Source organism: Austrofundulus limnaeus, unplaced genomic scaffold, assembly GCF_001266775.1.
Source record: "Austrofundulus limnaeus strain Quisiro unplaced genomic scaffold, Austrofundulus_limnaeus-1.0 Scaffold13, whole genome shotgun sequence".
Classification (NCBI taxonomy): Eukaryota; Metazoa; Chordata; class Actinopteri; order Cyprinodontiformes; family Rivulidae; genus Austrofundulus; species Austrofundulus limnaeus.
Window position 1 is genome coordinate 2427126 of NW_013952415.1, and position 14418 is coordinate 2441543.

General features: G+C 37.0%; 1 protein-coding gene across 11 annotated transcripts in view; it reads right to left on the bottom strand.

The window, feature by feature from the left end:
* Positions 1-14418, bottom strand: part of vav2 (vav 2 guanine nucleotide exchange factor) — a 222684-nt gene that overhangs the window by 10195 nt on the left and 198071 nt on the right. For all 11 annotated transcript variants that reach the window (XM_014002468.1, XM_014002467.1, XM_014002464.1 and 8 more), the window contains 9 exons: positions 11572-11660; positions 10604-10617; positions 10482-10500; positions 9920-10047; positions 7240-7311; positions 4586-4647; positions 4244-4360; positions 3645-3732; positions 3425-3548 (listed from right to left, as the gene is read on the bottom strand). In XM_014002468.1, the coding sequence (XP_013857922.1) occupies positions 3425-3548; positions 3645-3732; positions 4244-4360; positions 4586-4647; positions 7240-7311; positions 9920-10047; positions 10482-10500; positions 10604-10617; positions 11572-11660 (713 nt within the window). The remainder of the gene's footprint in view (positions 1-3424; positions 3549-3644; positions 3733-4243; positions 4361-4585; positions 4648-7239; positions 7312-9919; positions 10048-10481; positions 10501-10603; positions 10618-11571; positions 11661-14418) is intronic.

The window sequence follows — 14418 nt, forward strand, 5'->3', positions numbered from 1 at the left end:
CACACACACACACACACACACACACACACACACACACACACACACACACACAGTATACAGAATTGTTAATTTATGAGTTATTAAGCATGAATTAACAATAAGTACGTTGGTTTTGGGAGTATTAGCTTTAATAAATGTGTTAATTTATATCTCATTAATTGAAATGAACTGTAAAGCACTTTGGTCAGGATTTGTTAACGTGCTATATATTGACATTGACACGAGTCATCCTTACTTTTTTATAGTTTAAAGGTTAACTAATCATTTATTAATGATTAAATGAGGTTAAATAAGTTACAGAAGCAGATTCCACTGCCAGCTTCAAACAGACACACTTACACGGGATCATAGAAAGTGTTTGTAATTTATTTATTTATTTGTTTACCAATCTCGTGTCTGCTTTCATGGCAACAGCTGCAAGCATGGCCCACTGTGCACAGTCGAGCTCAAGAGCTTCTTTCCTGAAACTTCATCCCAAACAGGGAGGAAACAAGCAGGCAGTGAGAACAGAGGCAGCAGTGCAGGAGCAGACAGACGGCCACGATTCAKCCAGTCTAATGAACAGAGGGGGCAGACGGACCCCCCCCTCCCGCCGGCTTCATTCAGCTGCTGTTCTGTTCTCCTTCCCTCTGGCCTCCCTCAGCTCCTCCAAGAAACACTAACAAAGTAGGAGGAGKTCTGATATTTTATTCTAACTGATGATTATCCACAGTCAGGAGGGTGAAGGTAAACAACCATCAGGCTGCACAGGTAAAGGTTGTAATTCGAACTTCTTTAAGTCAAATTCCCAGTTATACATGGATGATGGATTTATCTTCCAGTTATTCAGAGGTTTTGGAGCTCAGACTGAATATCTGCTGAATCATTGAATGTCTGCTTTTTCAACAAAATCCTTTTAAAYCAAAGAAAGATCTCAGAAAATAAGAAAATATCTGAGCTCTTTGTTTTTAGCTCTTGTCCACATATGAACATTTTGTTCCTCTTTCAAAACAACATTTTTTTATTTGTAGTTTCTAAAACTATAAAAACACTTTCTGGATTCAAAACAAATCAGAGTGAATTCAAGTGTCTCTCTTTTAAAAGCACTCCAGTTTCCTCGCTAGTTTTAGAATTATAGTTCATGTTTGTGTTTCTTCTGCAGCATCTTGTTTCTTTTTGTATTGTTGACTGATAATAAGCTTTTCATTTTAAATTTGCTGTAATAATAATTAGAAATCGAGACTTTATTTTATGATGCTCACTGCTAAGTGCAATCCTTTATTTAGATTTAAAAGTGTTTATAAAATTAATGTTTTTGCTCATGTTTAGAGGCAATTGTTGTCTGTTGGTGCAGCAAACTGTAGAAGCAGCAGGAAATCAGGCTCTACGCCAGGGGTCACCAACAACACCCTGCTCAGGGGCCAGAAAGTTTCTGAGCAGGCTCTGCTGGGGCCCAGCTTTAATGCAACAAATACACAARCTAATAATAATCTGAATGTTTTCAGAGCCTCACAGCTTCCAAACAGGACGTTAGGAGGTTAGAGTCTGAGAAAAAATGTCAATTTATTCCTTTTATTCTAACAAGTGTTTCAGCTTTATGGGTTTATCCAGTGGTTTTGTTTAAATGAGCAGAATCACGTTGTTTATTGGACTTTTTTGTTCTTTTGTTTAGAAACTTTTTAAAGTGACCTTTCTTTTTACCATTTTATTTTATATTCACTTTTATACTTGTACACAAAAGTGGCATTTACCATGCTTTTATTTGTACTCAACAAAAATATTTTCCACTTATTTTAATTATTTTTTATTAAAGTTTTGTTTATATCACAGAAAATTAAATGTTACGACAAACCAAATGTTAAAATATGCATAAAACAAGGCAATTTATAATAAATAAAAAACCTGACATCAGTAATGCACAAATTCAAACAACTAAAGCAGAAATATTACGTTTTATTTTAGTAAAATATAAAGTAGCATTTTATTTTTACTTAACTACCAGAAAAAGCAAGTAGGTATGTCTGCGGACGAGTAGGTGTTTCAAAAGAAAAGCTTTTGTCAAGGGGCACACCTGATTGGACGAGCAATAAAAAGGCATTGCTCAAGGACCGCTACCTGATTGGATGATCATTGCTTAGGCTTTTCTTCGTATCGTTAGCTTRCTTTTTTTCTTCTTTTAAGCTTTATTCATTGACAACACATCAAAGTACAATTCTCTTTTTTATACAGTGTTTAATAATATTAACAGTAAAACATTCACCCCCCCCCTCCCCCAACCGATATATTTCACAACACCTAGGCCTTCGCGCTACCTTAAATATGAATAGGTACAGAGAAAACAAAGGGAAATAATTGGAGGAAAACTATATGTTCAAGTAAGAGGGTTAACTGATGGAAGGGAAAGCAGGTAAGAGCTCCATATTCTTTCAAATATTGGTTAACCTTTCTAGCATCAGACTTTCATTTCTTAATTTAGTTTCACATTCTTGCTGTTGTAACTGAGGTCATCAGAAGATTTGGGAATAATACCGGCAGATTATGTTAGCCGCCATTATTATAATTTTCTAGGAACACACCGCCTATGTTGGACTCAACGTCTTTATTTGTTTCTCTTAACAAAGAACTTCTGGTTACATTTCAAAATAAAAGCATCACCAGTCAGTAGTGCTTCTTTTTTATATAAATATATTTAGAATTAAGGAGCTAAATGTTTGTTTTTAATGATACATTACCATTTCATTAAAAAAATCAGTTTTGGCTGCTAAAATGAATGTTAAAGTAGTTAAAGTCAAAGGTGAAAGAAAAACAAAAGAGAAGAACCTTTTTGAAAAACAGAGCAAATACAGCTAGCCAATCAGTGCTTACACTTGAGAAACGCCTACTTTGAGTGTGCAAAGAACCCCTTATTAAAAGCCCTAACATTAAAGAGGGTCAAGTTTTTTTTTCATTTATCATTTAATTTTTTCCTTTTCTTTTTTATACAATAATAATAATAATAAAAAAGAGTTCTGCGTCAACTTTCAGTCAAACTGAGAAAGTCTCAGGAGTTCTACCCTCTGAAAACCTGGTAAATTAAAACATAAAACTAAACTAATTTCTATAATCCCTGATGCTTTGGGTTGCTTTAAAATAAATGTGTTCAAAATAAAGTAAATACCCTGGCATATCCCTCTATTTCACATAAAATCCCCCCCGTAGCCCCGCCCTACGGAAGCCGAGAGAGAGCGTTTCCCGCTGATAATTTTTTCCACGGTTTTCTCGAGTTAACAAGCCAATTATGTCGTCATCATGAGAAAACCATAGAAACAATTATCAGCGGAAAACGTCTACATTTTGCCCATTCCTCCCAAAAATCAATTTAAACTTTTTAGTGGCCAAAACAGAATTTCAACTGCATCAGCTGTTTTTTTTTAGCAGGATGCTGGAGAAAAAAAGCCACATTTACCTGGTGAGCGAGTGCTCGTCCGACTTAACAAGCGCTCTCTGGTCTTGTAGGGATAGCGTAACGTGGTGTCTAACAACTTGAAGCTCTCCTTCAGTGAATGGGACTGATAATACTCCACCAGCTCCTGTTACACAACCAATCAAAAACACCAAGCATCAGCTTGGAAACAAGCGTTTAAACYCTTTTTTGTTTTTGCTGTTCGATTCGGTTCACGTCTCACCAGAAGGCTCTCGAACTTCTTTGCTTCGGTGATGTGAATCCAGCTGTCCTTCTCCGTGACTTTGATRTGTTTTACTTCATCGTTAAATCTGGAAAAACAAACCCAGAGGAGAAAAAAAAGAGGGATATCTAAAATAAATCAACACTTTGTAGGTTACTGACATTTAATGTTCAGCTTTTACTCCAGTTTGCTTTTAGTTTTAATGTGTCCCAGCTGTGGAAATATGTATTTTCTGTATATATTTTGAAGTACACTGAAAATAAAGCCCTTTTTTTTTTTAAAGTTAAAGCACACTGTCAGATTTGTTTACTTTGCAGAAGAGGCTGGTCCCTATAGAGCGTTTGCACCTGTGTGGAAGCTTTGAATGCAAATGTGCAAACGCACTCCTTCACCCAATTCATCACAAAACGACAGCTCCAGGAAAAGCGCAAACACTATTTATCTTTGGGATTCAGAGGAGAGGCACAAAATAAGACTAAATGTAAAAAAGGCAATTACTAAGTGGTAATTAAAGCTGTTTTTTATTATTTTCTCATGAGATAAATGTATTTTTTTTTTAAAGTGTGACGTGTTCCCGCCCCCTAACCTGACGGACTCACTTGATGCTGATGGCGAACCGCTCGGCTTCGGCCGTCCTCTCCCTGATAAGGTACGTCCCGCTGCAGTGGGACTTCAGAAGGTTGTCTGCCTGCTGGCGCTCCATGTTCCCCGCAAACCTACAGAGAAAACAGCAAATTAAAGCTCTGACCTCGAAGACTACAACAGCTCGGTTAAGAGCTTTGTAAACACGCAACATTAAACGACCGTGTTGTCATTAATCTTTTCCTCGAGGCTCGGCCTGCTTTCAATTGAAAGCGGTGCGTTAAGTTAGACACTAAGCTAATTATAGGACGGCAACCTTGGGTTAATGGCAGCGCTGCGAACACACGCTGAAGTCTTACCAAGGATATCCAAAGTAGTCAGTTTCCCGCGAGGACTGCCGGCTGGTCAACGACTGGAAGGGCTGTAGAGATAAAAGACGGCACAAATCACAGCGTTACAACTTGTTACCTGGAGATGATTACCTCACAGGCAGCAGAACGAAGTGAAAAATTAGGGCCTTTATAGACAGTTGGGTCAAACCTGGTAAACGTGTTCTCATGCAATGATGGGAAAGCACTTTAGGTATGTGCTGACTACAACTTTCTGCTACTACCACACAAACTCTCAGCTTAATTTCTGTAAAARTCCACTGAGCTATAGCCATGCTTGTGTTAGATCAGGTGGATATTGCTAATCTACAAATGGAGCGGACATAAGAATTAATAATGCACAACGTGTAGTGCAGGGCCAGTCCTGGCCAATTTGGTGCCCGAGGCAAAATTTCAGGTGGAGTCCTGTGTGCAGTTTTCTAAATCTTGATGTCGATATTTTTAAAATTCACAAATTAAAGCTGCTGTATGTAGTATTTGGAAAACCCTGGACTTAGAAAAAATTTGAACAGGTCCCTCCCCCTTGTTCTCCGTTAAGCTTCAGCCTACGTTCCTAAGCTCCTCCCACACAGCACAGTGTGCGCGGCTGCGCTGCGAGCAGGGTGGAACATCACAAACATGATTGACACCTGTGAGACAAACCTCTGGGCTTTGATTTGCTCTTTTTCTTCGGGAGCGGTAGATTTGAACAGATGGCWGTAGGACCACCGGGAGGAGCCAGAGGACTTTTGATTTTTTCAGAGATTATCTGTCTAGTATCAATCTGTCAGGACATAAGTGATAGTTTTAATAAATATGTCAAAAATATATTTTTATAGAAGTTACAGACTGCAGCTTTAAATAGTTCTGTCTTGGATGTTTCATTTAATTTTYAGAAACCAGTTTGTCCAATCAAAACTGTTAAAAGTGCCTGTGACATGCCGATCCTTCAAATACAATAAGTCAAAGAAAATATCTTCATATTTAGGGAAATTGGCAGAAAAGGCACGATTTAACCCGTTTTGTCACATATGTACATGTTTTCCTTTGAATTTGGCTCAGCTGAAGTGAAGCAGGAAGTGACATCAAAGGGGAACTCTTTAAGAAAGAAAACTCCCTGGTCTTTGTTTATTAAAACTATATTATTTGAACACTTGTCTTCATCTCTCTCTTATGGGGACTAAAATTATGAAGTGAAGCAGTTTTAGGGGGGGGTCCAGAGGTATAATCCCGCAGAAAATTTAGTAAAAGATCTACTCAAAACTCCATTTTCCAGCCATTTGAAGAGAATTTTACTAAATATTTGGGATTATAAAACAATATTTTTTAAAAAACAACATATTAGAACAACCAGGAAGAGTTTTTGTTTATCAGTGTGTGGAGTAAATGTCTGGAATGGATTGAATGATGAGTTTAAAAAAATTACAAATGTAAACCAATTTAAAAAACTCATTAAAGCAGAGCTCATTTCAAAATATGCTATATAAGATGTTTAATGTTCAATAGTCTATAATGTAATTGATGAGATAAATAGAACTTAAAATAATTCTACATAGTTAAACATGATGTAAAATGGAAACAAGTTGTCTCTTTTCGATGTTCTGAAAGTTAATTGATAATACACTGACAAGTAGGAAAGGGGCAGGACATTATAAGATGTATCTTCTACCTGCTCCTTTTCGAACAGAAAATATAAAATTTTGCATGTCACATGGGCAAAATAATTTGTATTACATTTTATTTCTTAAGTTTGTTTCATTATATTTTTTCTTTTTGATTGTTTTTAATGTCTGTTCGAAATAAATAAAATAAAATAAAATAAAAAATAAAAAATATATAAAACCAGTATTTTATGAAGGWAGAATACATAAAACCAGATTTTAACCTGAACTTTATCTGAGATCAGAACTGAAACTTCCATTCTCCTTATTTTGTTTTTTATTTACACACTGAGCACCAGTAGTTAGTCTTGACAGCATCATATACTTTTATCATGAAATATCCGCTGCACCATATAACACCTCACGTAGGAAGAAAGCAGAACAAGTTCATAAACCTGAGTACCCAGTGATTATTCTACAGAATAAATCAACTAGACCCTGATAAAACGTTACAATATATATATTTTTCATGGTAAATGGCTTGAACTTATTTAGCACCTTCATCTCCCATTTATGGCGCCCCCTTGCTGGACGGCACCCTGAGAGTTTGCCTACACTGCCTACGCTACAGCCCGGCCCTGGTATAGAGCCATGAATATGTTTTGATGATGATGAAGATCGATAYTTCTGTCTATTAAGAAAGCTACTACCATAGCAATTTTTAGCTTAATGTCTGTAGAATTGGATGAGTTATGGTCATTTTTTGTCTTTGCTAAGGTTAACCGGAAAGTCACAGGTTTGTTGTGTTGTGGTGTGGTGGCCATGAGCAAGACAACTATTCCGTAAGTGCCTGCTCTACTTGGGTGTACCTCACATAAGTAATACATAAGTAATAGAACAAACATCATCATTGTATGGGAATAGACAAAAACGACAAAACATAGAGTTTCACTTGAGCTGTTGCCTTCATTGATGAGCATTAAAAATCCTCAGAGGTCTCATATACATTCATAAATGAGCTCCTGCCATGTATGAAGAACCTACCTTTGGGTCCAAGCAAGGTTTCACACAGGAGCTGGGGAAGAAGCCACTCTTTTGTGTCTGCATCAGCTTCCCCTGTAATGAAAATGCAGCAGAAGTTCATCAGCAGAGCTCAGAGTGTGGGAAATAAAATGCCTATATGTGTGAAGTAATAAATAATTGTTTGAATAAATTTATGCCATTATGGGTTATTTTAAAMCAGTAATCCATAAAACAACATTGAGTCTTGGATGTATTCAAAAAAAAAAAATGTGGCGCTTTGGTGCCCTCTAGTGGTAATATAATAAAACAATGGAAATRGAAGAAGAAATCTGCCACATTCATTTGAATCCATATTAAATTTACTTGACCAGACTTCATATTAGACGATGCTTTTCCTAAAAAAAAAAGAGGAGCACATCTGTCAAGATTACTCATCAGCCTGAGCTTCACCGTCTGCAGCCTGAAGCGACTGATTCAGAGTGCAGCGCGCCCTTTGACATCACACAGAGAGATTAAACCGCAGCTCTGTCGAGGGATAACCGAGTGGAATAGCTAAGATAAATTTGTGGCATTAGAAAGWGGCCTTGAGTCACTCGGAGAGGAGCTAGCAACGATATTACTATTAAATGTCAACAATTGAGCGAAGAGACCCCACAGCGAATAGTGTCACATGCACGCTAATCATTCAATGCAGCAGACCCCCCACAGGTCTGCAGGTAATTTATAACAACAATAAGACAATCCAAGCAGTACCGCCAAGTTTACTGAGAGGTTCGTGTAGACGGTCAAAAAAACAGACATCATCAGACTTTGTTATCAATCAAAATTAAAAAGGAACATGGAGGTTTTATGTTGTGGCAACTTTTAACTATAAAATAGGCGATGTTTGGGGGATTGTGCTGTATCACAACAGAGCATTGAAAACAGCATCAGTTAAATCCATACAGAACAACACAACATATTTAATGTCTTTTAGACCAATTTACACATTTTAACACATTTAAGTCTTCATTTCAGATACATAAACTTAAGACTTTAGGACCTTAGAAAGAGTTTTTTAAGTCTTTAAAATATTAAAGTCTTAGATTTATGCACATGAAATTAAGACCTTAAAAAGTCTTTAAATTTCATGTACATAAATTTAAGACAAATAATTTTAAAATTTTTAATTTCAAATACATGAATTTAAGACTAAGACTTTTCAAGACATTTACATGAATTTAAGACTTTGCAAGATCTTAATTTCAGATACATTTAAGTCTTCTTAAAGACTTTTAAGGTCTTAATTTCAGATACATTTAAGTCTTCTTAAAGACTTTTAAGGTCTTAATTTCAGATACATTTAAGTCTTCTTAAAGACTTTTAAGGTCTTAATTTCAGATACAGTTAAGTCTTCTTAAAGACTTTTAAGGTCTTAATTTCAGATACAGTTAAGTCTTCTTAAAGACTTTTAAGGTCTTAATTTCAGATACAGTTAAGACTTTAAGGAAGGTCTTAATTTAGATATATTCAAGGCTTTTTAAGGTCTTAATTTCAAATACATAAATTTAAGACTAAGACTTTTTAAGGAAGCACAGACATGCTGATTAAACATTTAAAGTAACCTTTTGCGATAGTTTGTTCTTAGTTTAAGGAGTATACATGCTACTTRTAAATTACTCTTAGCTAAAATAGCTCCATCAAATTGTGGCCTAATATCTGTGAAATCTCTTGAGGTTTAGTTAGTTTTTGTGTTTTGCTTTTATCCGGTTGGCTATGGCAGCCATCCTAATTTGTCYAAAAGTTAATCAGCTATAAATATAAAGCCAACGATTGCATCTGTCCATTGCTCCATGACACATTATRCTAAAGTACAAACAAATGAACAGGTGGGGACACAGGGTTGCCTGCAGCATTTTATTGGAGGCATCCCTGAACACAGCCTCAACGTGCAACTGACCCACACAATGTCCAAAGTGCACAACGTGACACACACGTCAACACAAAGTCCTGATTTTGACTGTGTCGAGTCAAATAAAAGAGAAATAAAACTGGAAAAACTTTTATTTTGTTGTCAAACATTAGATATCTTATTTGTCTCTCTTCCACGCAGCGTCAGCTGTCAATCACAACACGCTGCATGGCATGACCATCCTGTGAGCTGCTGTCACCGTGTTAAAAAATAAACAACGTTCAAGACGTTTTGACACAGGAGACCGGTTCTTATTTTGTTTTCTCCCCCATTTTGGTCATAATAAAGTGTCAAAAAAATCAGTGGAAAGTCAAATAATTAAAAGAAAAGGTGAAACAGCTGCAGGCGATAAAAAGAGGAAACATTGAACCTGTTTCACCTCCCAGCAGGTTTAAAACTCAGTTACATCCTCTCACTTTAATCTGCATAAAACCTGAAGAATTAAAAACAAGTTTGGGTTTTATTTCTGGTTGGTTCTTGGGAATGCTAATGACTTCCTGTGGTGGTTGATTGGCATCCTGACAAACACAACCAGACTACGGGATACAACAAATGTGTTAATGAGCTTTGGAGGTGTTGCTGGTTGGATGCTGGTATTTAAACACAGAGACAGTTTATACTGTAGTAGAAACTGCATCTCTGTTTTCTCCCAACTCTCTTTGTATCTAAGATAGCTCTATAACCTCAGGCATGTTTCAAATCCACAGAAAGGTTTTCACCAGTTCAGCTAGAAGTGACTGAGAACAGTACCTCCCACCACGGGGTGTCTGGATCTCCCTTTAGCAGCTCAATAACGTCTCCTGTTTGGAAACAAAGAGGAGTTTTTCCTGAAGGTATTGGTGTGCCGTGGTAGTTCCTCACTGCCACCATCTTTGGTCCTGAAAACACAGAGGTAAGAAGAAGCAACAGTTTGTTGGTGTAAAGGTGATTTTTTTTTAAATTGCCTAGAAAATGGGGTAATTTAAAGTGTGTTAAGTCTGTTAAAAAATGTTTTATATWTATAAACAATGTCGGTGTACTGAACATTTTTTACAGGTTAACCTCTCTCTCCACTTTTCRTCTTAAAAAGTTTGATTTTAAATAAAAGTCTTACCCAGATTAGCTTTAACTGTTGCTTTTTTGTTCACTAAATGTTGCTTATAGTTAAACACACACTGTGCTCTAAAATTCAACACATCACAGAATAACCACTCTGGTCTGTCCACTAGATGGCAGTAGAGGGCCGTGTTTAYCCACAGCTGCTGCAGCCAAGAAGTAAAACCAGACAGCTGACAGAAAATCTGGCATCATCTCAAAGTTGTAGTGTTCTTACCAGGCGACAATCCAGGCTCCTGTAAAATACAACCAAACATGTGGTCAGATCGATTTTTTTAACATATGTTTCATAAAAAAGGCAGTAATGATGTCATAAAAGATGAAGAGACATTTACTCACCATGTCAAGAGGATCTGAAATAAGACAAAAAGATAAAACAGTTTTTTCACATTACAATGTCAGAAAAGGCTTTTAATAAAAATAATGTTTGGGTTATTACATACATTATGTTTTGTAGATGAGGGCAAAGTTATTTTCCAACATTATTCCCTTTAATGAAGTCACATATTTGTGCTTTTAGCTTTACCCAATCAAAAGGCATTAGAATCAAATCATGAGCCTGAACACACACAAAATCCCATTGCTGTCTGTGTATACGTTGATAATACCATCATATTATTACAAAAATGATTTTAAAGGCAGATATCTCTCTATCAAGCACATTAATAAAAAATGAAGTTTCAAGTAATTTTGTACTGAACCTAATAAATTGACATATTGTGACCAATATATCATATGATAATGATATATTATTTAAATTTCATACTTTTGGGTTTAACACAACTTCAACTAACGTTAGCATCCACTTGTCTGCTACTGTTCAGCTAATGTTAGTGTACACCTGTGCAGCCCGACTTTCTCAGGCGGAGGRATCCGTAAACTTCCTCCTGCTGGTTTTTCTCCTCCGACATATTGTTTCCAGTTCTTTTTTTAAACTTGTTCTAACAAATAMATTAATTTATTTTGAGCACCGCTCAACTTTTGCTGGATCCGAATCAAAGTATTGCCAATATCATCCCGCCTCCACCTGATTTCTGATTGGCTAGTTGGCCTATGCTGTGTGTTTTGAAGTGAAAGCTGCGCCTCTGATAGGTCCAGAGAAATGTCTGTTAAATATTTGGCTGGGTGAACCTGATTTATTTTTCTTTCCTGGAGGTGAGCTGGAATTACGGCACGGTGCCAGAATACTATCAGCCCTGCTGATGTCATCGTGTGTCAGATTGTGTCTAAATTCCCGCCAGACGACTACCGTGAACTCTTAAAAATTTTATTCCAACACCACGTTGTTCTACAAAGAAAACACCTACTGATTTTACAGGTGGTGATCCTTTCCAGACACTCTTTGTGAGCTCCTGTTCCACAGCGAGTGCAGTAGTAGCCCTGATAAAAAATGCCCCTAGAGGAGACACACAAACACAAACACACACACAGTTATGAAAACAGGAAGTGTCTCAGACACACATTAACCTCCTGTAAGAACAAAACACAAAAGGACCCACTGGTTGTTCTTTCAGTTTCTAAAACATGGCTGCAMACCCTTCATCATTTCCTGCTGTTTTATTCTTTGAAACGCTGAAGTAAATGTGTTTCATTTAAGCCCATGTGGTCCAGAGTTTGTTGCGGCCGGTGCAGCGGCGCGGGCAGAGCACGCTGCCACGTGGAATAGCCGGTCTCATAAATCACGACGAGTTCCACTGAGGATGCGGCGCTAATTAGCATCCAGCTCGCCAGGCCCTGCCTCCACCAGCTCTGTGAATTTAGGTCAGCAGAGCTGTGGAACACGCGGGTCAGTACACAGAGTGGAGCTGAGCCGGCTTACTGTAACAGAGGTGAAAGTGGTGATCCGTGGCGGCGGCGGGTTATCCCCGCCGCAGTCCAACGACAGGGGGAGTGAGCTTAGCAGCTGGAAAACGGGAACGTTTAAATATATCCATCAGCCACATAAAAGGCTGGTTTGACTGTTAAAAGGGAAATCTTACATCTAGCTGCAAACTATATTATTTCAGTACAAACAGGAATCTGCTAACCTGACTTCAAACAAAGCAAAGGCAACTAATTTGATTTACTACCACGTCTAGAGCTGACAAACCAAACTAAATATCTTTGTAGCCTAAAGGCTGCAGATTTTATCACCACTTGATAAAAAATAAAGCGAGAAAAAACAAATAATCAGTGTTTTCTTTTATTTGTTTTAAAACTAAATTAGAAAAATGACAATGACAAAATAAAAAAAACTACATTTATGTTGGATTTAGATAACTGAAGCAAAAAAAAAAAACCCTTAAACACTGGATTTTTTATTAGTTTGATTTTCCATTCTTTCCCATTAAAAACAGGGGGGAAAACAAAAAAACAAAACAATTATTTGCTTTTTGCAATTTTATTTTGAAAAGTAAAGCTGCACCAATAACAGCTCCATGTTGCCTCTTGATTCCAAGTTTGGTGCTAAGCTAACTAAAAGGTTGATGTTAGTGGCAACCATTGGTGGGCACCAGCTCGCTAAAGCACAAATCCRCTAATTGCGGAYCTAAATATTTCGTTTGCACTTTAGAGGTCTTACTTATTTTTATAATTCATAAGCAGATTTGCGCTTTCTAAAATTAAAATGCAGTACCCCAATAACTAATTATCTACCAGTCATCATTATCTTGAACAGCGGAAGGTATGACTGTCAATGAATCACAACACATGTGATCTATCCAACAGCACCYCTCCCAGATAAACACACTTACTGGAAATGTATACATCCTTGCTGACTGTTGCTTTGGGACACGGTTCATTTCCCACAATGCTTTGTGTCTGCTTATGTAGCAGGAAGGCAATGTTTAGAACTCCCTGTCTCAGCAAAAAACAATAAACGTTTGTAATCCATACTAAAATTTTGAATGTATTGATTTATTTTACTTTACAATCAGAGCTCATTAAAAAAAATAAAGTTTAAACGCTGGAGCTCAGTACTTGACGTAATTGGTTGAAGCAATCTGCCAACGGGGTTAGAGAGGCGGAAATTATTTAAAGATGTTATGCTKATGAAGACTGGCATCTAGTGGTCAACTGGGCAACAACATGGAAAACTTTAAAATCCAAGCTCTTATTTTGAAGGGAAGATAGTTTCCTGTACTCTGTGCATTCGTTTCCCGTCACAAATCAAATCTGTCATGTACCCAGAATGCATCGCTTCAGTTTTCCAATAAACAGTTTTAAAATTACTTTAATGATGCTTCTTTAATGAAAAATCTACAACAAACAAAAGAAAAAGTCACAGAAGCAGCCGAACTAGCAATCCTCAACAACTTTTTAATTTTTACACGAGGAGCTAAAGTTCTGTTTCAGGAAATCACATGCCCAGCAATCGACTGTTGTAGAATTAAGTTGTGAAAGTGTTCWTACACGGCTAGTTGGCAGTGTTGTGCATATATTGTACATGAACTGTTGTCAGCTAGTACAGTGGTTCCCAAACTTTTTATCTTCTGACTCACAAAATATCCATGGCAAAAACTTGTGACCCCAAATATTTCTGATCTGAGTACACAAACTTCGTTAATAACCGTAAAAACATAGGCTTTTTGACAATCTAAACAGCTTGTAAACAAATATAAATACTTATTTATACTTATTTTGTGTTTGTAATAATTACAGGGAAAATATTACATCAGCAATTATTTTATTAACCTTTAAATTGATTTCTGGAGATTATCCAAGGTGCTTCATGACCCATAATTGGGTCACAAGCCCAACTTTGGGAACCAATAAGTTAGACCGCAAACACATTTATACCCTCCAAAACATAAATCAACTTCCAACTTTGTTCTCTGGAATACACAAATTGCACTTAAATTGCCACAGATTTATACAAATTATATGTTTGAATTTGATTACCCAATTTAATGATTTACTCTAAAATATAGTTCTTATTAGGTTTCTGTAATTTTCACACAAGCTGAGAAAGAACAAGTTGATACAAGTCAGCTGTTGAAAGCTCTGCGTGATAAGAGCTTACAGATGACTGGACGGACGGACGGACGGGCGGATGTACGATAAGAAAGAGCAAACGGACGGATGGACGATAAGAGAGCAAATGGACGGACGGACGGACGATAAGAAAGAGCAAACGGCCGGACGGACGGACAGACGATAAGAAAGAGCAAACGGAC